Raw genomic sequence first — 25,530 nt, forward strand, 5'->3', positions numbered from 1 at the left:
TTTCATTGCTATTTTAATTTCACATCTCCTGCTGATTGATGAGCACACATGTATTTTTTGGCCATTGGAATAGTCTTGCTGCAAAAGGTCTGGTTTTTGCCATTTTAATATTAAGATGTTAGTCTTTTCATACCAACTTGTTGTGGTGGTGATTACTCTGGAAAGAAGTCCTTTGTTGGTGAAATGTGTGCAGTCTGTCTTTTCCCACTCTGTAACTTGACTTTTTATTCTCTAATCTCTTTGGACACTAAGAATGTTAAATTTTAATATTGTCAGTTTTCTCAAGTCTGTTTTTGTGGTCAGCACTTTCTGTGTCTGATTAAAGATTCTTTCTACCACTCTGATGCCATGAAGATATTTTCTCGTGTTATTTTGTAGACATTTTAATAATTTTCCTTTAGCATTTAGACCTATCATAGCTGAGAGTGATGGTGTGAATGGTGTGAGGTAAGGATCAAGTTTCTTCCCTTTTTCCTTCTATATAGATATCCAATTGACTTAGCACTCGTCACTGAAAAGATTGTCCTTTCCCCCATTGCATTTATTTTCTCCCCCACATTTATTATCAAACATGTGTCCATATTTATTTGATATTTCTTTTCTATTCCTTTGTGACAATACCAGTAGAGAAAATTTTTCCATTTTGCTCTTTTTTCAAAATAATGTTATTTTTAAAAAATGGCTGTCTTTCACCTTTTATGTCCCCACATAAATTTTAGACCCTGTTTTCCAAGTTACACACACACGCACAGATGCACACACAGATGCACACACAGGCAAACACACACACACTTATAAGGGTCTTTATTAGGGTTGTATAGGTTAAATCTATAAATTAGTTTGCAGAGAACAGATTTCTTTAACATATTGATTCTTCCAATTCATGAATATGCCATTTAGTTTAGCCTTTTTGGATTCCTGTTAATAATTTTTTATTATTTTCTGAATATTGTTTAGATAACCAATTTTCTTGAAATGATGGAGCAACTGACAGCACAGGCAACACTTAGATATGGCAAAATCTTAACGACAGCAGTGCTCCTAAAACGTTTCTTAGTATTCCTGGCCAGCTGAGCATCAAAGGACTTCCAGCTGAGCCTGACTTGGGCCCACCCTCCATATTGTTTCCTCTGCACACTTAGGAACTGACCCAGAGCTGGGGCTGAGCAACTATGTCCAAACTGGACACTACCCATCATGTTCCCATCCCACAGGGCTCAGTTCATTACTAGAAAACTGACATCCCAATCCATGCCAACATGCTAAGGACAAATCAAGTCGTATTTCAGTTCCCAGATTAAGTTCTAGTTTTGAAAAGTACTTTCTTGAGTTCATTCCCATTAGAAAAGTTTTACACATGCTCACCAGGGGAAATTTCAAAATGGCCAACAGAGAGCCAAAGAAAAGGTACCCGTGTTCCTCTTACTCAGGGGTAATTGGTGGTGATATTTTGATGCATTTCCTTTTGTCCTGTTTCCAAACACATTATGTATTGCTTGGTTTGTTTTTATAAGTTGGATATCATTCTGAGTTTATAATTCTGCGTTTGGCCTTTCTTGCTAAAAGTTAAAACATTAGCCTTCTCCCCCATGACTCCCAACTCTTTGGAAACATCTCATCTGGGAGTTCTGTGGGGTCCCATTCAGTGACACCTGTTTACTACGTGTTACCTGGTGGTGGGAGGTGTTTGATTTTTATATGGGGGTACATTGTGTGTCATGAACATCTCTGGGAATTTATTAGCTTTGTCTCTGCCTATCCAAGATCATGGATCAGACCTAGAGGCCCTCAAGATCAGACTTAGAAGTGGATTCCAGACTCAAAGAGTGTAAACAGAACCTCAAAAGCACAGTTCCTCATGGGGACTCTTTCTGCAGGACTATCACCAGACACTAATTCCGGTTTCCGGTCTATTCACTTATTGAATCCTCACAACCCTCCCAGGAGTTTCTATTATTTGCCTCACTTCACAGATCTAGAACTCAAGGCACAGAGAGGTTACATGACCAGTGCAAGGTCACAAGCTGTGAGTGCCCAAGTGGAATTCGAACCCAGGCCCTATTGCTCCAGGGCTCCTGCTGTTAACAACCCCAGGAGGATGGAGGCTATAGTTGGTCCTTGGAGAGGTGCACACCTGCTTTTGTGGAATCCTTCTTCTTGGTCTAAAGGGCCTCTTCCTTCTGCAGGTGAGGGGTCAGTGAGATGGAGGTACCAGCTATAGGGTTCCCAGGACAAACCTGAATCCCCCCCTCATCCAGTTGTGTAGCTCTGGACAAATCCTTGTTTCTTCATCAATGAATTGGGCAAGGAGGTCGTGAAAGGCACATGGCTCTGTGGACTGGAGCCTAGGTGCTGGGTTTCCATAGATGGTCCATTTGTATGAGCTCTTGGGGTTGGGGAGGAATGAGGCCCCCTCCCCACCCTGTAACTGCCCCTGCTGATCCAGATCCTAGCTCTTTCCACCTTTCCTTGACTGATTCTCCTGGATAGCTGGGCTATGATGGGCAAGGCTTCTGATGGCTCCACAAGAGGTACTCCCCAGTGGTCTCTGTGGCCCCCAGGCCTGGCACAGAACAGGTGCTGCAAGATGGCCATGGGGTTGAGTTTTTAGTCACCTTCCAAGATCTCACTCAGGAAGGAACCATTGGTGGCAGAGCCAGCTGGGCTCATAAATTGTTGGGGGGAGGTGGGGAAGGGAAGAGGGCGGTCATCCTACACCCAAATGGCATTAATGGCCCTCATTTATGGATTGTGCTGTTTCCCAAGATTTCAGCCTATCACTGAGTCCCCACTGACCCGAGACATACGAGCAAGTCAAAGGGTAGGTAGGAGAGTCGGGATTTGAACCCAACTTTGTGTGACCAAAGCCTGGACGCCTACCTGGCCCTATGCATCTGACAGCAGGACTGTAATAGCTACTGCCTGAATGTCACAGGTCCATTCAAATCCCGTGGGATCGCCACAACAACCCTGAAACCCTAACTTTTATGGCTATTTATAGAGGAGGACACTGAGTCCTGCCCAAGGCCCCCCTGGGTACGTGCTATAACCCCAGCTGACCCTGTGCTGTCCAAATCCTAGTACCAGGGCCCTAGTACCTAGGCCCTAGTACCAGGGCCCCTCAGCCACATAGCACAGAAACTTCCCCTCCAGCTGGGCCATGAGGAAGCATAGGACTTCTGGGCACAAGCCACACCTCAGCAAGGAGTCTCCAGCATGGGCTGGGGTGACTCCTTGAACCCCTAAATAAGTAAGGGTGCACTCCTGTGGTGCAGCAGGCAGACAGAGGTCCCAGTCTTTCTCCTGCTGGGTGGTAATGCTGGGTACCAGAGAGGAAGGGCCTACTCTGCCAGTTTCCACACCAGACCCTGGAGCAACAGAAGGGACACCCACTTGACCTCACTCTTCCCAGTAACCACTCTTCCTACCACCCTGCTCATTCTTCAGAGGAGGAGCCTGAGCTCAGGGAGCTGCTTACCAGAGGCTACATAACCAAGGAGGGTGGCTGAGGGAGGGCAAAGAGGTGGTTTGGACCCAGGCCAACATGACCCCAGGGTCTGAACCTGCTGTACCTGCTGTGGTCACTCAGTTACAACCTTCCACATCCCAACTCGTCCCACCCACTCTGCCTCTGTTCTCCCGCCTTTACCAGCCATGCTGGGCTCCTGGCAATGCCTCAAGAAATGTAGCCAGGGCCTCCCCGGTGGCGCAGCGGTTGAGTGCTGGGTTGCGAAGCTGCCCGCTGCCTCTGCAGCACTGGTTCAATCCCCGGCTGCTCCCCGTCCACCGGGGGAGGGTCCCACATGGCGCGCAGACCTCTCCTGCCGCCCGCTGCTCCCCTCAGCAGTGTACTTCATCAGTCTGCCTGCTCTGCTCCCCGCTCTGGCTCTGGTGAATTCTCTCACCCTCCCACGCTTCTGACTGTACCCAGTGCTTGTATAAATAAATAAATAAATCTTTAAAAAAAAGAAAAAAGAAAAAAGAAATGTAGCCAAATCTTCCTTTATCCCACAGATGTGTTTTGGTGAAAAGGTGTGCTCTAAACACACAGTCATTCTAACCTCAGGCAGTCTGGGCTGAACCTCCCTTCCTCACCCACTCCTTTCCAGGCTGTTCTGGACTTCTTTCCCCCACCAAGTGTTACTGTCCCCATTCTACAGGTGAGGAGCCCAGGCAGGCAAATGGCATGTTCAAGTTCCCCCGGCTAGGCAGTAGTGGGCTGGATGACCACCCAGGCTAAGGTCTTAGAGCTGGGCTCTCCCCAGCAGCATCTCTCGCCAGAGCTGAAGGAAGCCCTGTGTCTGTTCCCTACCCTGGAGCGTAACTGACCCCGTCAATGGTAAGCTGACCTGGCTCCTGGACCAATAAGGCTTAGCATGTTGAGGTGGGTGACCCAAGCCCCAGCTCCCTGGGACCCCAGTCTGCCTCAAAATTACTCGCCAATCTGGGATCCCCCACTCAGGTTCCTGTTGCAACCACTTGGGCCTGACACCCTATGACTCCCTTAAAACTCTGGGTAGCTGTGGTCCCAGCTGAGGGCAGCTGAGACTGCCTGGAAGTCCAGTTTGGAAAAGGAACATTATTCACTGAATATACCCTCAATCCATGTGACCACAGATTGATTGATTTCCCTTCAGCCCTGAAGCTTTCATGGGCTGTAGAGTGTCTTAGCTCCTTCCCTTTGTTGGAAGAAAGATGAATGCCCATGACCCCAACCTGTGGCAGGGCTCTCTCTGTTGTATTTCAGGGAAATGTCAGCCCTTGGCCTTTCAGATGTCCCGCATGGGACCCATCCATCTGGCCATGGTTGATGTATCTCTGGGCAAACTCAAGAGGAGAGTCTGCCAATTGAGACTTTCTGGGCATTGTTGATGAGCTCCTTTGGAATGGGCTGCAGCATCAAGTGTGTGTCTGCAAGGGAACAGGACAAGGAAAGCTTTTGCCTGGGCTGCTTTCTTTTTTTGCTTTGGCTGCCAGGTAAAGACAATCAGATTCAGCACCTCACGAAGGGCTGCATGGTTGAGTGCAGGTACAGAAATCAGAGAAACTCAAGATGCCTGACTGCTCTGCTCACCTCTATGACACCTTGGGCCAGCGGCCTCATAGTGGTGAGCCTGCTTTCCTCTCTGGAAAAGGAGAGACTCAGAACACTCTGAGTTCCACCTCCATCTGACCGTGTGAGCTGGCATTCTTCTCTCTCTCTGCACGTCAGCTTTTTCTCCTGCAAAAAAAAAGGGGGGGGGGAATTATGCTAATAAGCATGCTGCCAGATTGTGATGAGGATTGCTCAAAGGGCATGATCCGGTGCCTGCTAAGTATTTGGCCCTTTGTAACCAAGAACTGAAAAATACTGTGTTTGTGGGTGAAAACCAACTAGATTTGGAAATCCAGGGTTTCACAGGCAGGGTGTGCTAAAAAGCAGAGGCATACTGTAGCAATTTTAAAACCAAGCTTTGTGGTTTGATTGCAGCTTGGCTTCTCCACTCTGGAGTTGAAGGGAGGAGTCTGGCAAACACCCTTGCATTCCCTGGAGGAAGGGGTCATTTCACCCAGGTGTCCACAGTGGGCATAAACCCACTCCCAGCTCAGTGTGTGCCCTTTTTACAAGGTGCACCTGACTGCCTGCTATGGCACAAGGCAGGGCGTGCTGGGGCATGCCCCAAGGGAGCAATGCCAGGAAGCCAGGCCAGGGCCCGCCCTCTACCCACTGCTCTGGGAGGCTATGCCAGCACTACACAATCAAGAGTGGCAGCCCCACCCAGGGGCCCCTGCAGGCCAAGCACTGATCCTGGTGCCCGGGAAGGTGGCATAGTCTGTGCGATTTTGGATGTGGATGAGGGTGGGGGTGCATAGGTGTAAAAGGCAGAAGAGATTTTGACTAGAGGTCCCTGCCTAGCAACAAGGACTCCCTCACCTCCCATCCCCTGCTTCTGTTTACACACCTCCTGGAATAAGATCCCATGTCTTCCAAACCACCTGCCTAAGTTTGTGGAGTAGCTTTGCCTTGCTTCTCAAATGTCGTACCCAGAATCAAAGCAACTTCTCCCAGAATGATCTAATCAGTTCCACGAGGACATTAAGCCCTCTGCCTTTTTCCTAAAGACCCATATTTCTGTTAATCCATCCTTATTTTGTTTCTCTTCAGCCATACCACTAGTGATTATATCAGAGTCTACGGTTACTATAACTAAAACTCATTCCTTCACAATTCTTTACTATCCCATCCTTCCCTGCTTCTTTCCATTCTTCTCCCAGTTCAGAGCAATGCATCTCTGCAGTCAATTTATTGAAGTATGCAGCGAGCGCCTGTGTATGCTAGCCCCGTGCTGGCCATTGGGGATCCATAAATGAATAGCAGGTGGGTCCTTCCCACAGAAGGTTTCCCATCCACCAATAGCGAGGATGAAAACTATCGCTTCTACCTTGAGGGTATAATTGAGGCACAGGGCAAAACGCAGAGGGACCTCAGAGGAGTGAGCAACTACCATATATACCCTGATATTAAGCAACCCAAATAAAGGGTAAGAGCAATCCCCATTATCCCAATGAGACAGTTCACAATGAAGATGAATAATGTGAGTTTTAAGGGATGAAGAGGAAATCATCATAAATTATTAATTTTACTTCTTAATGTGGCAGGTGGCCACTGGACTCTGTGTCCCCTCTGCAGGTGCCACCCACAAAACTTTGGGACACTTGGGATTTCATTTGTTGCTGGTGTGCATTTGGGATCTACACAACACAGTGACCTACCTGAGTACTCGGAACCTGATCTTAAAAAGGTCTGCTTACAACAGTCCTGTAGTCACCCTCTAGCAGTCACAAAGTCCCATTTGCACTGTGCTGCTCTATTTGAGCAAAATTTCCTCCACGCCTTTTATATTAACATTGACCTCTGTATGAGTCCCAAACTCACAAGGATCCAAGGTGTATTGCTCTATACAGGGCCCACTACAGCCTTGGCACATATGTGCCCAATAAATATTTTAATGCTTTCCCTTCTTCCAACCTTTGGACACTACCTAGGTCTCGCCTACTTGTGGGCACGTGATCCCACCCTCACCCGGGTCACCCCGTCTGGATAGCCTTCAAGCACTTTACATACAGGTGACCTTCCGCCTGTGTCCCCACCCACCTGACCCGATATCCGTGCTCAGCCCAGGCTAGTGTATGGCCCGCGGCGGCAAGAGGGACCGGCACATAGTAGGCCTTCTGGAAGTGCTGGGATAAATGAAAGACAGGCCAGCAAGTGATGAGCCCTGCACCCCGAGGGCACCAGCTGCCCCGCGCGCCTTCCAGCCCCGGGAGCCTGAGGCTCCGCGTTCCCTTCCTGCAGCCTGCAGCAAAGTTTCAAAAGATGCGGCCGCTGCGTCCCCGCCCCTCCGTGCGCGGTTGGAGGCAGCGGGAGGCGGGGGCGGAGCCGGCGGGCCCGGCCGGTGGCTCCGCCTCCTCCTCCTGCCGCCGCCTCCCTCGCGGCACCCGCCCCAGCTGCCGCCCGCCGGCTCGCCCGTGCAGCCGCGATGCCCGGGAGCCCGACCCCGGCCCGGGTCCCGGGCCCACCCGGTAATTAGCTTCCGTGCGCTCCGAGCGCGCCGCCGCCAACGCCACTGCCCGACGCAGCGATGGGCAACACCGTGCACAGGACCCTGCCAGGTACGCCGGGGAGCCCTGCCCGGAGGCAGACGCTGGGGTTCCCCTCTCCCCGAGGGACCCGCTGGGTGACTTCCGGAGAGCCGCCCCAACCCCCCTTGGAGCCCTCGGCGCGCAGCAGGCTGGGGTCTCCGGTGTCTGTGGGACCCCGACTCCGCGAGCACTGGGCTTTGCGCTTCGGGAGGGCGGGTACCGCGTCTCGGTTACCTTGGGGACCCCTGTCCTCGTTCTCCTGCTTTGGCTAGATGCGCGAAGGGGTCGCTGGGGCGATGCCGTGCGCCCCCTCGCCTTTGTTCCAGTCCTAGGGCTCTGATGAGTGAGCCTAGGAACCCCGGGGGTTGACTGGAGCCGGGCTCCCTAGGGCTTCCGACGGCCAGAAGCGGCCGGTTTTGCTGGAACTGCAGCTGTTGAGAGTCGGGGTGCTCACAGGGGTTCCCCAGTTTCCAGTCGCCCAGCGCCCCCACGTACGTGCTGCCTGGTCTTGGCCACGTTCCCACGCGCACCCCGGCTGCGCCCCCCTCTGGTATCCGCTCAACTGGGGTCTCTCTAGCCCCTGGGAGTTGCCATGGCAGAGTGCATCGCCCCCTAGTTAACGCCACCCCAGAATTTCAGGAGCTAGAGTAAGGGGATGCAAGTGGGGGATGGGGGACTGGGGAAATATGGGCCCTGCTAGAAAATAACCTGGTGTTTGTGGGACCAGAACAGCTTGCAGCAGTATGCTAAAGAAGCTTCGCTGTTCGCTGTGAAGATGTGTATTAGGATTTTACAAAGGAAAAAAATCGAAGCGCAGAGGAGAAATGACTCACCCAAGGTCACACCGCTAGTGGGGAGAGTCTGGATTGGAAACCATCCGTTTGCGGGCCCACATTTCCCCACCGCCAAATCTTCAGAGGAGTCTATTTTGGCTTAAGGCAGGGCATTTGTAGCATCCTTTAAACAGAAGGTGAAAGATGTGTGTGTTTTTAAAGTTCAGAGGCCCAGCTAAGTGGGAAAGCCAGTCAAGTGTGGGACAAATTTTGCTGAGATTTTTAGGAGAAAGGGACACATCAGCACGTCTCTGCTATAACACTCCCATATAGCCCTCCAGGTTTTATATCAAAAAATTAGAGTTTCTTCCCCTGGAGGGGACTGAAGTGGAGGATACTGTGCTCTGGATTCCCAAGGCTGGTTTGTGGAAGAGGAGCCAATTCCATCTATTTTGTAAGCTTCTGGGCAGTTTTAGTTCCACTGCACTCCAACCTCCACATTTTCACAGAGGTGAAGTCAGCAGCAGAGGAGCACCAGCTAGTCTCTGGCAGAGGTGGTATTTGAACCCAGCTCTGCTTCCTGGAGGGTGGCTTCTACCTCCTATGAACAGGGCTGTTGCTAAGATGGGGGAGAATCCACCCACTCAATCAGAAGTCCAGGGTTGTACTCCCAAGCACACAGACTCCAGCTGAGGCCTGGGCTCCTTTGTAGGATTCTGTAATTAAGAAATGTTTATTTCTTCTACTAAAAAGCCATTTTGCCACCTGTGGGTCATCCTTGGGGTGGGGGGGGGGGCAAGAGACAGAGAGGCCCTGAGGCCAGGTGAGCTAAATATAGATGGAGATTTATGTTACCTCCATCCTACTGGGAGCTCGCTTTGTGGACTGGGACACTCTGAACTCGGAGCCTGGGGTTAAGATTGGTTACCTGCTACTGTAGCTAAGTATAGAAAATTCAACTCTCCACTGGGGCTGCAGGTTGCCTTAATTTTGAGGATGGAGACAGAACTGGAATCTGTTTGCTGATCCCCAGAATACGAAGGGCCATTTAATGTTTGTGACGTTAGTTTCTGCACATACACTGGGCTGTTTATTATATCTCTGTGCTCGTATATGCACACACACACACCTGGAATATGCTTTGTTGTCTAGTCTGGCTTTCAAAAGTCACCTCAGCTGTCACCTCCTCCAAGAAGCCTTCCCTGACCAACCATGTCAAATCTCATCTTTCACTCTTCTATATGGACACTTTCTAAAGTGTCTGCTTGTTCATCTAACCACATTACATTGTTGTCACCCAATTCTAGGACTCACTCCGGGGCTGCCTGAGGACAGGGCTCCAAGATGTCTTGATCATCTTGTATCTGTGGTTGCCCAGCCCTGAGCCTGGTGCCTGGCAAGTGCTCAAAAACCTGTGGTGGAGCTCACATGTTGTCTGAATCTTAGACTGAAAGAACACTTGGCTCAGCCTTGCCCTGTAGAAATCCTTGTGCTGTCGTTCTCAGGAAAAGGACACATGCGTGGGGTTCCTTCTACGGGACTGGAAATAGAGAGCTGGCATTTGCCGAGCACCTGGATTCTGTGCCAGGCTTCCTGCATATGTGACTTCATTTACATGCCAAGCACGCTTCTCCTTACGGCTCCTGCACTTGCCGATCCCTCTGCCTGGAATATTCTTCCACCAGCCCTCCACCTGACTTCCCCCTGCTTCCTTCAGGCCTCTGCCCCAATGTGGATCCCACCTTGGCCCCTGCCCCTGCCACTCCCTGCTGTGTGTTTCTCCTCAGCAGGCATCACTGTGCCTCGAGCTGCACGTGTCATTAACTGTTTATTATCTCTCCCCCCAGGGAGGGTTTTCTCTGCTTTATTCACTACTGCACTGGGAGCAGTGGCTGGGACGTAGTAGATGTTCAGCAAATATCTGCTGAATGAACAAATAGACGTAATTCTCTAAACAGCCCTGCAAGGTAGAGAGGATCATCTCCATTCTCCAGATGAGAAAACCAAGGCTCAGAGAGATGTGATGACTGGTCCCAGCTCCCAGCTCATCAGTTAGCAGAATTAGCATTGAAATCTGGGTTTATTTAGCTCCAAAGCCCTATATTCTTCCTCTGACCTGCAGAAGCCCAATCTGTGCTTCCCATAATATTTATTGCATGCCCCAGGGTACACATGGCATGTTATTGCATACAATAAGGAAAAGTCAAAGAAAAGGCAGGTGCTTTATCACTGATTTCTGGGAAACCTTGTGGCTGCCCTGGCAAAGGGCATCCTCGAATTCAGAGGGTAAACATAAGTGGGCAGTTGTCCCTAGAGAACATTAGTTAAGCTCCTACTGTGTGTTGACCCATTCTCTTTCTAATTGAATTTCAATCCTGCCATTTCATAGGTGAGAAGAGTAAGGCACAGAGAGATCAAATACTTGCCCAGACACAGTTAGGCTATGGCAAAGTTGGGTTTAGAAGACCCACCTCTGTCTCATTTCTAATACCACCTGGTCCTTCTGTTGAACTTCATCAGCCTGGGGTTCTGAATCTGCGCTTTGAAAGGGGGAGAAAGGTGTGTAAACAGATGGGGGTAGGGGAGGGCAGAATTCCGGGGTGGAGGGGGTGCACGGATGGAGGATTGGGGAGAAGGAGTTCTTTCCAGTTCTTTCCCTCAGCGCGCCTCTGGGGCTCACCCATAGATGTGGTTGGAGAGGACACTCAGTTCAAACCATGCGATGGGTTTAATCATTAAGTTGGTGCACACTTGACCCAGTCATCGGCCCTTTTCAGTGGGAGTTCAGTCATCGGGCATTTGGAGTGAGGGAAGTGTGTTGGCCCTGCTTGGTGCCAAGCCCCCAGTCTGAACTTTACCCACATCATTTATTTTCAATCCTTATACCAATCCTATGGAGGGGCTGTATATCTCCCCATTTTACAGGGAGACAAGTGCGCCTCAGAGAGATGAAGGACTTGGGGTGAGGGGGCGAGACAGGCTTTCTAAATTTCTAACCTAGATGGGCAGTCTGCTTCTACTCTCCCTGCCCAGGGGGTCTGGGGGTGTCGGGCCCACCGGGTCAGATCTGCTGCCCTCTGGCTGGTGGTGCTCCTGGGCCCAGCAGTCACGCTTTCCCCCATCCTGGACTTTCTCAGCCCTTGGGAGACAGTGCCCTTTCTCACTCTCCTTACAGCCATTGCCATGTCTGCTTGGCTGACCACAGTGACATTCCTCAGCTTTTGCACCTTCTTCCTCCTTTCCCCAACCACAGTGTAAAGTCAGGCTGGGCTTTATCTCACCCTATCTGCCTCCCTCCCACCAGGTCGTTAAGAACCACTTTTATAGCCTCAGGATTGAGCAAGCCTCTCACAGTGATAGTCCTTTCCTCTGGCAGCCCTGAAACTCCCCAGGCTGTCAACACCAGGTCTGGCCTGGCCAGTCAGGGCTCCATGGTGACTCCTGTAAGGATGCTTGGGGGCTGCGTGGGGTGGGAGGGGTGGCATGGTCTTATCCATCCAGGGAAGTGAGGCAGAGGGGATGGGTTTGTCCAGTGTGGAGGAGAAAAGTACAGAAGGTACCTGTGGAGAATCTGGTGCCAGAAAAAACTCAGACCTTTCTCGTGTTCATCCTTTATCCTCTTCCTGCTCCCACCCCTCTGCCCCCTTTCTTGTTTTCTCCTCCCCACCCCACCACCCCCCAAAAATGAAAGAAAGTAGCTCTGGGGCTATGGGAGAAAGAGGAGGCTTCCTGGAGGAGGAGGCAGCATCTGAAGGGAAGTCAAACTGAATGTCTGCCTCCCACCACGTGTCATCTTCCTGCCTTTAGGGTCTTCTGTAGCTGTCATCCCAAGGCCACCCTGGACTTAGCTTAAGTGCTATGCACCAGGCTGGAGTGACCCTGGGACATCTCTGTCCTTTTTTGCCTGCGTGTGTATCTTCATTGGGCACCTGTTATGTTCCAGGCCCAGGGGCCCAGCCATGAATAAGGTAAATCCCCACTGGAGGCCCTTGTGGAGCTTACCTCTAGTGGAAGAGGAATAGAAATTTCTAGTAGAGGGGGCCTCCCTGGTGGCGCAAGAGGTTAAGTCTCAGCACTATGATGCTGTCCACAGCCACTGCTACTCGAGTTTGATCCCCAGCCAGGAAGATACCCACATGGCACAGCAGACCTCTCCTGTCTCACCCACTGCTCCCCTCAGCAGTGTATTTCAGTCAATCCACCTGTTCTGCTCCCCACTCTGTCTCTGGTGAATCCTCTCACCTCCCGCACCTCTGACCTTTACCCCAGTTCTTGTATATATAAATAAATAAATCTTTTTTTTTAAAAAAAGAAAGAAATTTCTAGTAGAATGGAATGAGTAATGGGTCATATCTCTGATAGGCACAGAATGCTGTTGCCCTGGTTGTTAGAGAGGGAGAGATCGGGGCCCAGAGGTCTGGTACCAATCAAGTGGGCTATCTGCTGTGGGTTGTGTGTGGCCAGCTTTAAAAAACATTAATGACATAGAATAGAGTGAAAAAATATCGAATATGTTCGTTCATGTAATAAGAATTTACATTTTTGTGTCAGTTGTGTGCATACACATGTGTGTGTGGGGGCTGGAGGTGGTGATGTGATGGGTGTTGCTCTCCAAGGGGCTCGGTGATTAGGAGTTGTGATGAGACCGCTGGCTGGTTGTCAGCAGCAGAAGGCCTGGTGTCTAAGTCTAGAACATGCATTCTGGGTTCAAATCTCAGTGTGGCCATATTTCAGTGGAATACCCTTGGACAAGTTACTTCCCTCCCTGTGCCTCGGGGTGGTTCCCTCACTGTTGGCATGTTGGTGATGGTGAATGTCAAGTTGAATTCAGCTGAGTCTTTTAGCACAATGCCCAGGGCGTGGTCACTGTTGCCTCCACCCAGGAGAGGCCTCAGGCCTGCCCCTGGGGTCTCTGGACATGGCTGGCAGGTACTTGTCACTTTGTGCCTTGAAAGCACTGCCCTAGGTTACTGGAAGCACTGGATTGGGAAGGATCCCTTTCATGTGCACAGACAGCAATCCCAAGTGTTCCTTGAGCTCCTGCCAGGCCACCTGATTTCTGATGAGAAGAATCTGCCATGCATGTTACAGTTTTCATTTGTTCTTCAAATCTCCAGGCCCAGCTCTGTGCTGGGCCTGAGGTCACAGCCCAGGTTTGGGAACTCAAGTTCTAGTGGTAGAGACCAACAAGGCCAGGACAGTTACAGCAAATGGGGGAGGTGGAGCCCAGGGAACCTCAAGAGCCCAGAGGAGGAGGCAGGAAGGCTTCCTGGAGGAGGTGCTACCCACTGAGGTCAGAAAGAAGAGAAGTTAGCCAGGAGACAGGAATGAGACTGGCTTTTGAGGCAGAGGGTTAGAAGCACACAGGCCTGTGGGGAGGGACCACTGGGCATGTGTGGGGAGCTTTGGTGCTCTCGGGGCCCCAGTGCAATCGTGGTGGTATGTGAGGTTAGAGCAATGGGCAGAGATGGGGTTAGAGGAAGAGGGGTTTCTTGCAGGCCAGCCAGCAGTCTGGAGGCTTTGATTTCTCAGTCACCAGGCTCCCGACCGGGATGATGAGCTACATGTACCAGCAGGGAGGCAGCATTTTCGCTGGGCTGGGCCACTAGGATGGCTCAGAACAGGCCGTTTAATCTTCCCCACGGACAAGAAGAGTCAGCTTGGTCCTCTTTTGGACGAAAGGGCTCTCTGTACTTAGTGATGCTCTATGAGGGCTTAAAATAGAAGCCAGGCATGCGGTTAGAGCTTAAAACAGGGAAGAGGAGGCCAGGGTCAGCCCTGTAGGCACTGAGCACTCATCTGGGTGGTGTAGCTACAAAGTCAGAGCTTCGACATGCTTGTCCCATGCCACGCCCTTCATCTCATTTCCATCATCAAAGCCAGCCTTCCAGAAATAGTCTCCCATTTCACAGATAAGGGAACTGAGCTCAGAGGGGTAAGAAACCTGTCTTGGGCTAGACAGCCAAGAAGTGGCAGAGCAGAATTGATCCCAGGCCTCCCTGGCTCCCAAGCTGCTTCTGGAACTCCAATACCAAGGGGCTGCTCCCAGGGCCTCTTGCAACTGCTGCCCCTCATCCTCATCCTGAGTTCCTGAACCCTGTACCCCATCCCTCGTTCCTGCAGGTGACCCTCTTCCCTGCTTTGTCCTGGGAAGGCAAATTACTTCGGTCCACAGCAGCGAAATGAAGCTGCCCCTAGTAAAGGTCCATCCCCTACTCGTAACCCACCCCACTTCACCCCAAGCCTGCAAACTCTGTAACTAAAACAGTGGACTCTTACCCTGGAGAAGGGATGAACTTGAACTCTGCATGTTATTCTCCTGCCCAGCTAGGGCTCAGGCTCCTGATGTGTGTGCCTGGTAAAAATTGGCCCACAGTTACCACCCTGACCCCACTGGAGGTACGACAGTGCACCCCACCCTTTCCCCTGAGCTCACCCAGAGCTCCAGGCAGCCCCCACCAGTCATCTGGAAAGGGCACAGAGAGGTGAGAGACCTTTGTGGTCCTGCACCCAGGCTTTCCTGCCCCTGCTGTGCCGTTACAAGCAGAGCTGCTAACAGCTCCTGCTGGGGTCCTTCAGCCTTGGGTCTGATTCTTGGCTCTGCCCCTTGGCTCTGCCCCGGTAGGAGCGGGACAAACAAATTGACCTCTCTAAGCTTCGACTCCCTTTTGTGCAGAAAGCGGATAGTGATGTTACCTCTCAGGCATGCAAAGCGTCTGACAGATAGTAAATGCTCACACGAAGCACCTGTTATGATTATATATTCACTGAGCAGACAAGCCCCTGCTCAGTGCTGAACCCGGCGCCCCCAAGAGAGACAGACACAAAAGAATAATAATAACCACTAAGTTGTATCACGCAGCCCATCTGTGCCAGACACTGTTCTAAGCAGGTACCTGCATTTAACCCCCAGGACAAGCGCTCAGAGACAGCTTCTATTATCACTCCCACGTAATTGTTGAGAGGCCAGAGAGAGGCACAGAGAGGGAAAGGGACTTGCCAAAGGTAAACAGCTCCAGCTAGAAGGAAGGGGTGTTGGTGTGGGATGGATGATTGCTGTGTCAGGGTGAGGGGCTCAAAAGGGTACATTTCACATTTACCCTTTGTTGTATTGAACAGAAATCTGTGAACATTCAGAAATCCCAGAAGATCTATTTTGCTCCCCCACTTCTTTAGTTTTGTCTCACCCCCTGCCTCTGGGCATGACAGAATAGGGTGGCCTGTGAGTTCACTGTGGGGCCCCAGCAAATACTCGCCAAGGTCTGATATGCAGCTCTTGGGACAGCTGATGTCCTGGGAGTTCTCTGGACAGTTAAGGAAAGGACATGTCATTCCAAGGGGAGCAAAGAGTCTCCAGCAGCACGACCTAGGGGCCCCTGGAGCCTAAGAGCTGCCTGCAGACCCGAGGCCAGGGAGCAGACTTGATGGGGAAGAGCATTATGGACAAATGCGGTCCTGATCAGTGTGTGGGCATCCTGAGAGGCAGATTTCACCTCAGTCTAAGGAAGAACTTTCTACCTGTGGGATTTGTCTAGAAGTGGAGTGAGACGCAGGGGAGGGCAGTGAGGAAATGTCTGCCTCTGCTGTTTAGCCAACTGGGACTTGACATGGACATTGTAGAGACAACCAGAGCATCAGATGGACTGGAGATGAATTGACCTTTAAGAAACTTTGTGATCCTGGAGTCTTGGGGGGAGTGTTCACCCCTATGTTCTGAACGCTTGGAGGGCCCTTTATAATCTGTCACTTATGTGCCAGTTCTGCATGTTGGGAGCTTTTAGCCCTATTTTATAGTTGGGGAGACGGAGGCACAGAAAGGTGAAGCCACCTGCCATCTGAGGTCTGTTCCCTATCCCCTCCAACACCGCCCCCCCCAACCCCCAGCCTCAGCACTTTTTCAGACTCAGTGGCAGGTACTTCCGAGCTGGGTTTAGGACTGCTGTCCGTGGGTGACAGTCCCAGCTCACCATCACCCCTTCTTTCCCCTTCATTCTTCTTACTGGGGTCTGGGGCAGCTCAGAGCTGGCCTCTTGCCTCACTCTGGGCAATGGGGGAAAGTTCTGTAATGAATCAGCCATTTGGGGCAACAAGTGGGGTGGGATGTCTGGGGCAGGACTGGCTGGCACTCGGCAGAATGCCCACAGCTATTAACCAGCGTATTCTGTTTACATCTTCAACATTACACACTGTTTCTACCACGGTTATATTCCTCGGCACGTGTTTTCTTTTCTTTTCCCCCAAGGATGATAGATTTATGAGCTGGGTGGGCGCACGCATGCCCCACGTCTCTAAAGGCCTACTTGGTAACTTTCCACTGCACAAGAGCAGATAGCCACTCCCCAGAAGGACTTCCCAGCTCTCCACGGTTCTGAGTGATTCAAGGGCAAGAGATCGGAGGATGGAATGTCCATGTCTCTGGGATGGCGCAGAACCCCATCCCTGAGACAGGTCACCCAGAGGCCCTGTTCCCAGGATCCAAGAATGCTCTGATCCTCACACCCCACCTCCCATTTGGCAGATGGGGACGCTGAGAACCAGAGCCTTGTGCAGGGTCACACCCTGACTGTAGATGGGGTCTTCGGCTGGAATCCCAAGAAAAGGTGGAAAGAGCAATGGCTCTGGAGTTCAAAGCTCAGCTCTACTCTAAGCCGCCTGGCCCTGGTGGGTCACTTTCCCCCTCCAAATCTCCATTTCCTCATCCATGGGATGGGGATGGGAATGGTGCCTCCCTCATGGGGTTGTGATAAGGAATAAATTGGACAGTCCATGAGTATTCCGAGCCCAACACAAGGCAGGGATTTTGTAAGTGGCCATTGAGAGCAAGGAATCTGTATTCCTGGAGGGGTTGGGGGAAAAACAGCACCAGAGTCCTGTGTGGCGCCTACCACAGCTGTGAATCCTACCCAACTGTTTATTGGTCTTGGCCAGTCCTTCCTGTCTGGGCCTAATGTCCTCTGTGAAATGGGTACATAGGGTTATAGAGCGGCACCACTGAGCCAGTGACTCCAGATCATCAGAGCTTAATATATACGGTACGGAGAGTCTCATCAGGACCCCAGAGTTAGTCTTTCCAACACTTCTTCCCTCCGGGTTTGGGGGCAGAAGTCTGGGCAAACTTTCTTGAAGCAGCCTCCGTCTGTCCGCACTCTCCTGCTCTTAGGAGCCCCTGGGCATTGCGGGGAAGGCCAGCATGATGGATGAGAGAAAGAGAGAGAAGCAGAGTGGAAGAGGTTCCCTCCAGTGTCACTTCTCTGTGGGTCTCAGAGCCAAACACAACAGGGGAGAAAATGACATTAGTTGAGGACCAACTGTGTGCCAAACACTGTGCTCTGCTCCTACCCTCCGGGGATGACCTACACTTTGCCCCAGGCAACTGTAGCACTTCACCTGAGTTTTGGGAGGCAGGCTGTTAAGGGTGCAAATGCCAACTCCACCACTTCCTGGCTGTGTGGCCGTGGGCAGCTCTCCCAGCCTCTTTGAGCCTCCCCTTCCTCACCAGCAGTGGGTCTGGCAGCAGTCACCTCTGCCAGTGCTATCAGGAGGATCACAGGAGGTCTGGTGGGTGGAGGGCCAGTTTCAGACTCTGCATTGCCCCAGGAGATCTGCCACTCCCACCATGCCCCACCCAATTCCTTTTTCAGACTTTGGGGACCTCAGGCACTGAGGCTTCATCCTTCCCGAGCCTCACTGCAGTCACCTGCTTTCTTTTTTTTAGATGCTGCTTTATTGTTCATCTCAAATTCCACCAAACTGTGGCTTTTGAGTGGCTCAGAATTTGCTGCATGACATCTATCCCCACCCCACCCTCCACCGCCCCCACCATGCCAGGGCACAGCTTACCACCTTTGCCAGAAGGTAGCTTAAGTTACTTACATGTAGTTTAGTTTTTCTGCAGGTTGAGGGCAGTTGAGAGACCTAGGGGAGGAGACACGTGAAATAAGCAAGATGTAATTTTCAGAGTCAGGTGGGGCCAGATTTGAAACAGGCACTGTGCTTAGTCTGGGAGGCTGTGGCAAGGATGACTGTTTCTTTGGGCCTCAGTTTCCCCATATGGAAGCCACCTGGCAGGATGTGGCAATGAGGTGAGGCAGGGTGGGTGTAAATGACCAGCATCTGGCATACACTGGGGTGCCAAAGAGGAGAGTGCCCATTCTCTGTCCAGCAAATAAATGCCTGGCTGTTGGGCTTCCAAAGATGTCCTCAACTCCACAGAGCACAACAGTGTCATTCAAGGGGAGTTTCTCCTCCGTAGCTGCTGGAGGAGGACTGGTGGATCTGTTGTTCCGAAACACCTAGCCGGGGCCCCATGGGTGCCCACCTGGGGCGGAGGTTAGTGAGCAGCCGGGGCACCACCTGAATGGGGGGAGTGGCTGTCCTCAGGGCAAAAAGAAGGAGAAAGCTGGCAGACTTGGCCAGCTAATCAGTAGGCAGCTGTCAGGGGCTGCTTGGAAGAGAAGCAGGTGCCAAGGGGCAGGACCGTGCCAGCCGTTGGAAGCAATGTTCAAAACCTGGACTGTTTTTCTCACTCCTGCTATGCCAGATCATTTTGATAGGCAGGGAAGAGAGGAAGGGACAGTTTCTGTGGAAAGACTAGGGACTTGAATCAAATTCTTCAGAGTGGTGGATCCTCAGGTGTTCCTTCCCTGCTCCAAATACTTCAGTGGCCCCCAGAACCTTCTTCTTTTTTTTTTTTTTTAAATAGAGGCATGTTTTTATTTATTTTATTATTTATTTATTTGTTTGTTTATACAAGCACTGGGTACAGTCAGAAGCGCGGGAGGGTGAGAGAATTCACCAGAGCCAGAGCAGGGAGCAGAGCAGGCAGACGACCGAAGTACACTGCTGAGGGGAGCAGCGGGCAGCAGGAGAGGTCTGCGCGCCATGTGGGACCCTCCTCCGGTGGCCGGGGAGCAGCCGGGGATCGAACCGGTGCCGCAGAGGCCGCGGGCAGCTTCGCAACCCAGCGCTCAACCGCTGCGCCACCGGGGAGGCCCCCCAGAACCTTCTTAAGGACCATAACCTCCTCAACACTGCCTTTAAGACCTTTTATGATGCAGCCCCTGCCTCCCTCTACACCTTTCCCTCTTCCTTCTGTCCTACATGTACTCCTTGCCACAACCCAGCTTGTTCTCACCTTCAGGCCTTTACTCTGTGCTGTTCTCTCTGCCTGAAACACATTTCCCCCATCCTTATTATCCTCTGAGCCATTTATTCCTCAATCTGCAGAGTGGCGCCTCTAAGAAGCATCTCTGTGGCCCCTAGCCCTTCCTGTCAACCACCTTGTGCAGTCATGGTGTCTATATGTATCCCCTGCTTGTCTCTCACTCAGCTCTAGGGGATAAGGATTGTGTGTGACTCTTGGGAACACATGTCCCAGCAGCTAGAGGGCCCTGGCATGGAGTGGATGTCAGATGAAGGAGGAAATGATGTACTTGAAAAGGAATGAGGGCACATCCCTCCCACCCCTCCACAGCAGTGGGATCCTAACCTTGGGAGCCGGCACCTCTGAGGTTGGCATCTCCTGGGTCCATTTATCAAGAGAAGACCTCCGTTGAGGGGCCTAGCAGAGGGTCAGAGTTTGGGAATCCCAGCTCTGCTTAGCATACTTTGAGGGGGCGTAGGGATGATCTCACCCCCTGGGAACTCAGTGCAGCCGAGCCACTGGAGCAAATAGGGCTGCCACTTAGGCCTGGCAGGAGGGGGCTTTTCTCCCAACCAGCGCTAAACATGGTCTTTTCGTGACCTCCAGCCTCCCTCCCCGGACTCTTTGCAGCTGTTGACAGGAGTGTGGGGCCTTCCTGGCTGCACTGAGGTGACCGGGTTTTATTTGCAAAGCAGAGGGGAAGGGAACAGGAGCATGGCTTCCAATGTGGATTGGCCCTTTTCCATCAAGGGTGCTGGCCGAGCAGGCCTGGGAGACAGAGAACAAAGTCCCAAGAAACTGGCATCTGTCCCTTGGTATATGTCACTGCCCCATTTGGCAGAGGTGAAGAAGGGTTGGTTCCTTTTTTTTTCCTCGCTCACTTTCAAACCCACCAGTGGAAAAGTTGCTGCCAAAGTGGCCAGATAGCGTTGCCCTTCTTTGGGTGGTAGGAGGTCTTGCCAAATACCAGCCTTGCCTTGTCCTCTGTAAAGCATACAGCATGAGCACACACACACACCCCGTGTTGTTTCCAACTGCCAACAGCGTAGGTTTGAATTGTGGACTTGAGCAAATGGTGTTTGACCCAGAGACTTCTCACATGACGTCCACAGTGTGATGCTGGATGTGGATCCAGGGGTGGGTGTGGGAGGCAGGCCCTGAACCAGGCCCTCGCCAGCCACTGCCCAGTTTTGTCGCCTGCCTTCGCTATCTGGAAAAAGAAGGGGATAAATAACAGTCACCCTGAAAGTCAAGCAGAGGCACAGGCTGGCATGTCACAGGGGCTCAGTAAAAGGCTGCTTGCACCCTCTGGTGAAAAGGAGGGTACAGAGTAGACGATTCTCTGGGTTGGCCATTCCCTTTCCCAGTGGAGCGGAACCTACTGGAAATTTCAGCCAGAATGCCATCTGCTGAATGCCAACACGCTGGAAGCTGTCATCTTGCGGCCAGAGAAGTGGGGCTGTTGCTTCCTGCCATCCTCCTGGCGCTGAATGCCATTTCCTTGGGCTCTTTTTAGATCAAAGGCAGGCAGGGCTGGGGCGATGCGCGAGCATCATTCAGGGGGTGGCCCGGTGCACATTTGCCAGGGCTGGGATAGCTTAAAAATAGGCTCTGTCCTTGGATGCCCAGGGAAAGTGACCCGGGCTTTTCAAGAGGCCTTTCCCTACCAAGGTCACCAGCCTTCCATGGGAGAAATGTATGTCCCTAGACCCAAAGTCCCTGATCATTTTTTTGTCAAGGAACCTTATTAAATAAGGTGGTGGAAGAGAGGAACCAAATGCTTCATGAGCACCTACTATGTGTCATGCACTGTGTCTTACCAGGTCACCTGGCTTGGCCTGGAAAGGATCCTGGAGGGAGGTGGCTCTTGTCTGGGTCTGGCTGGGGGAACCCAGAGAAGTTAAGCATGTACGTCAAGATCACCCAACTGAAAAATGACATAACCACAGCGTAAAGGCGGGTCCATCTGACTCCAAGCCCATGCTTAAGTCAGAACACTGAGATTTCTCTCCCACTGAGATTCAGAAAACCAGAAACACGGAGGGATGGAGATGAGGGGTTAACCCAGAATCAGACAGCTCACATGGAGGAATGAACCAGAACAGCTACTGAGAGCCAGGCCTTCTACTGGGACCTGGTGCTCATCGCCCCCACACGTCCAACAGGCAAGACGGGGGCCTGAGGTCACTCACCATGTACAGAAGTACTGCAGCATGGCCAGGTGACCCCGATTTGCCCCATGGCCCTAAGGCAAATTAACAGCAAAACACAGTCTTGAAACCAGAGCCCAAGAGGGACTAAAGTACCTAGTATTTCCGAAAGGACTTATCTAAAGTATAGATGCAAATAAAGCACCATTCAGGCAGCAGCTCCAATGTCCACCTGTCTTCCTCAAGGGCTTGCCCAAAGCTGGGTGGCGGCGACATTTATTAAAAAAGCGTCCCCTTGTCCCTACCATCCACAGCCACTCTTCATCCAGCCCCCCAAATCTCTGCCCATATATTTTGAGCTGGGTACTGTTTCCTGGACTGGGGGCACACTCCCCTCTAGTCTTGATGGGGACTGGAGCAACAGGTCAACCATGGAGGCAGGGGCCCCTCGCTTTTCACGCCACAGACAGCCCCTCCACCTGCCTTGTTCTTAGAGTCTCTGGTCCAGATTCCTGACCAGAGAGGAGGGTGCTCACTGACCAGACATAGCATCCCCATGAGGCCTGCGGGGATCTGTCTGGCTAGGAAGGAAAGGGTCATGAGTCCGATTCTGGTGTGGCGTGAGGGCTCTTCTGACAGAAGATTCCAGTGACAATGTAGTCATTTGACTCTTGTCCTGGTGCCAGGAAACTCTAGGCCCAATGTCTCAGCCACTTGCGAGCATAGCTAGAGTGATCCCCAGGAAGGGAGTAGTGGAGGACATTTTGGCCCTCGATGGAATATTCTACCCCATGCAACATAAGTCCACTGAATGCTTGGGAGCCGTGTGGGGAAATGTTTTATATGTAATTTTGAGTTAGAAAAGGCAGGAAGCATAACTGGGTATGTGTTCTGACTGCAGTGAAGTTAGAAAAGGTGCTAGTGCTACTTAGAACTTAGTACTTCCGTGATATTTCTGGAAGAAGGTGGGGCGGGGAGAAGGGCACCAGCTGGGGGGCTCACATCTCAGTGCTGCTCCCTGCAGCTGCAGGAAGTGTCTCCTGTCTGAAGTCTTGTTTTTCTCCTGAAAAAATGCAGACAATAATCTGCATTCATTTTGAGAATCAGCAGCAATTACATATCAAAAACACTGGGTACAAGTCATGGCCGCTCTGGTGTTCTTACCTGGATAAGGGTCGGGTGGGGACAGTGGTCAAAGGGATCAGGTAAGTGGGGAGCAGGGGGGATTTTTCTCCTCTTTTCCAAACGTTCTATAATGTGGCATTTGTATTTATTGCAGTAATTTCAGTGATCAAGTTTATGTTTTCCACTGACATCTGCAAACCACAGCCTAGATCCTGGGATTCCCATTTTTCTATTTCTTGTAGAATCCACTTTCCCTGAGCCAAGCTAAAAGCAGAGGTTAGTCTACCGTTTAGAGCTGGCTTATTGTTATTCTTTTAAGTGTTTTCAGTTGGTGTAAACAACACATCCTCTTAGAACTTTGTCACTCTGGTATTATCTGACATAAGGAGTCTGGTCTCAGAAGGGGGGGGTTAGTGTTTATCCCTCATTCCCCAAAGGAAGTTGGATCATATAATCAAGATTAAACAAATATGTAAACTTTGGCTGCATTTTATCCTTACATACAGTTGGTTTTGCAAGCAACTTCCCTTTAGAAGACTGCAGAGCAGGGTTTCTTCCCATCCCAACACTCGTTCAGTCTCCAGGCCACAGTGAAAGGACATCTGTTTAGGATTCCCCAGGCCGTGTTTTGTAAAGAAACTCTGATTGAGAGACAAGATTAGAAAAAAGCAACAGTGATAGAGGGGAAGATAAAAATAATCAAACAAGGGTGCTTGTGGTCTTTAGTACTTGAAGGACTTCTGATCTCTGGTCATATTTAATGTTTCCTGGGGAGTTTGCCAGCGGTGGGGACCTTGAGAGAATCCGGCCTGTGGGAGCCTAGAGGAAGCTGTAGGCCAGAGGCTGCAGCATGCGTGGGGAGAGTGGGTTCTTGCTTCTCCTGATGGTTTACACCAGGAGGTATTTCCTCCGCTTGTTTGATTTTTGTCCTGCTGAAATAGTTCTCCGGTGGGCTCTTGTCTTATCCTTGTAGTTCGAGATGGCCACAGCTTAACTCTATGTCCACCTTCTTCGCTGCCCTGGAGGCCCCCCAACAGGCAGTCTGGTGTGCTCAGCTAGAGGCCCCAACTGCCCCCCCCCCACCCTGCATCATTCTGAGCCTCTCAGGCAGTAGCACCCTCACCCCTCAGTCCTGGGAGGCAGTGGCTGCACAACCTCAGACACTCTCTCCCACACCAGCTGTGTTATTTGCCCTCCTTACACAATGTCCAGCTCCCCCTCACTCCGCCCCGCACCCACTGCCCCTTGTGTTCCCTCAGCTCCCTGTCCTCCCTGAAGACCTGACCCTAAGACCATCACCCTCTGCCTCCCAGTCTCTGGCTGAGTCTGGGGCCTCCTCTGGGCCCTATAGCTCACCCTGTACCAGTGCTGGCACCTAAAGTGATCTGGATCATACTCTGTTGTCATTGCTTGTTCCCCTGTGTGGCTTCTCCAACCATGAAGAAACTTGGATCTGTATCAGGGCAGGGGTGTGTGATCACCTGAGCATCCTCAGAGCCCAACACTAGCAAATGCATCTGCAGAAAGGATGGATGGAGGGATGGATAGATGGATGGATATGGATGGGTGGGTGGGTAAGGAGATGGATGGATACATGGATGGATGGATGGATGGGTAGATGGGTGGGTGGGTAGATGGGAGGGTGGGTGGATGGATGGATGGATATATGGAAGAAGGATATATGGATGAATGGATGGATGGATGGATGGATGGATGGTGAATGGATGAATAAAGGATGAGTAAGTGAAGTAAACATTTTGCCCCACAGCCTTTCTCCACCAGTCCAATGCCTAGCAAGCCTGTCCAAGAGTAAAAGGAGTCAATAAGCATCCTTTTATTTACCCCTCCTACATCAGGGGCTGCAGCCCAACCCTTCTGCCCATCCTGTGTCGGTTCCTAGAAACCTGTCAGTTCACTCAAACCTGGCTTCAATCGAAGCTATCCTTAGCTAAGCCAGCTGTATGACTCAGGGCAAGTAATTCAACCTCTCTGACACTACATTTCTTCATTTGCATGAAGGGAATAACAGTAGTCCTTACTCTGTGGGGTTATTATAAAGCTCAAAGGAGGAAACACTTGATAAACCACCAATCCATAGTTGGTGTCCCATACAGGTGACCGAATGCACTTTATCAATTGGGACAGTTTTGGCTGCAAATATCAACCTGTTGTATATGCAAAAGAGGGGTCCCGGAGTGAAAAGTTTGTGATGATCTGATTGGCCTGGATCTAGAATTGGGGTGAGGCCAATCTACTGGACCAAAAGCTGAATCTCCTAAGGAAAACTGGGGCTTAGTAACCAGGAAAGAGGAGTGGATGGTGGACAGGCAGAAACAGCCCATGCCCAGGACTAACTGCAGGAGTTACAGGAAACTGGAGTTACTTTCATGACAACACAGGGTCTGTGCGAGGTGATGCCCAGCCTACCCCAGGCTTCCCCTTGCCCTCCTTGGGTAAGGACAGCCTGACATTCCACCTCTCTGCATCACACATGGCCTGGCAGAAGAACCCAAGAAAGGGATTCCTGCTTGGAACCCAGTTAACCTTGGGCTTGGGGATGCCCCTCTTCCTCTGAGGGCCCTTCTCCCATCTATAAAATGAGCTTATTGGAGAAAATTGATCCCTGAGGTCTGCTCTAGTTCTAACCATCACAAAGGTGGCAGCTGGCATTTACTAAGTGCTTGGTGTGTGCCAGGCCTTCTTTGCTGGGGGAATT

The 25,530-nt window shown here is 51.3% G+C and overlaps 1 protein-coding gene across 3 annotated transcripts in view; it reads left to right on the forward strand.

Moving 5' to 3' along the window:
* Positions 1–7,622: 7,622 nt before the first annotated feature.
* The window catches only part of NEURL1B (neuralized E3 ubiquitin protein ligase 1B), a gene marked incomplete at both ends in the record, with an annotated part of 38,824 nt that continues 20,916 nt past the window's right edge, over positions 7,623–25,530 (forward strand). For all 3 annotated transcript variants that reach the window (XM_084243934.1, XM_084243936.1, XM_084243935.1), the window contains one exon: positions 7,623–7,653. In XM_084243934.1, the coding sequence (XP_084100060.1) occupies positions 7,623–7,653 (31 nt within the window). The remainder of the gene's footprint in view (positions 7,654–25,530) is intronic.

The sequence above is a fragment of the Talpa europaea genome, assembly GCF_964194135.1.
Source record: "Talpa europaea genome assembly, chromosome: 9".
Lineage (NCBI taxonomy): Eukaryota > Metazoa > Chordata > Mammalia > Eulipotyphla > Talpidae > Talpa > Talpa europaea.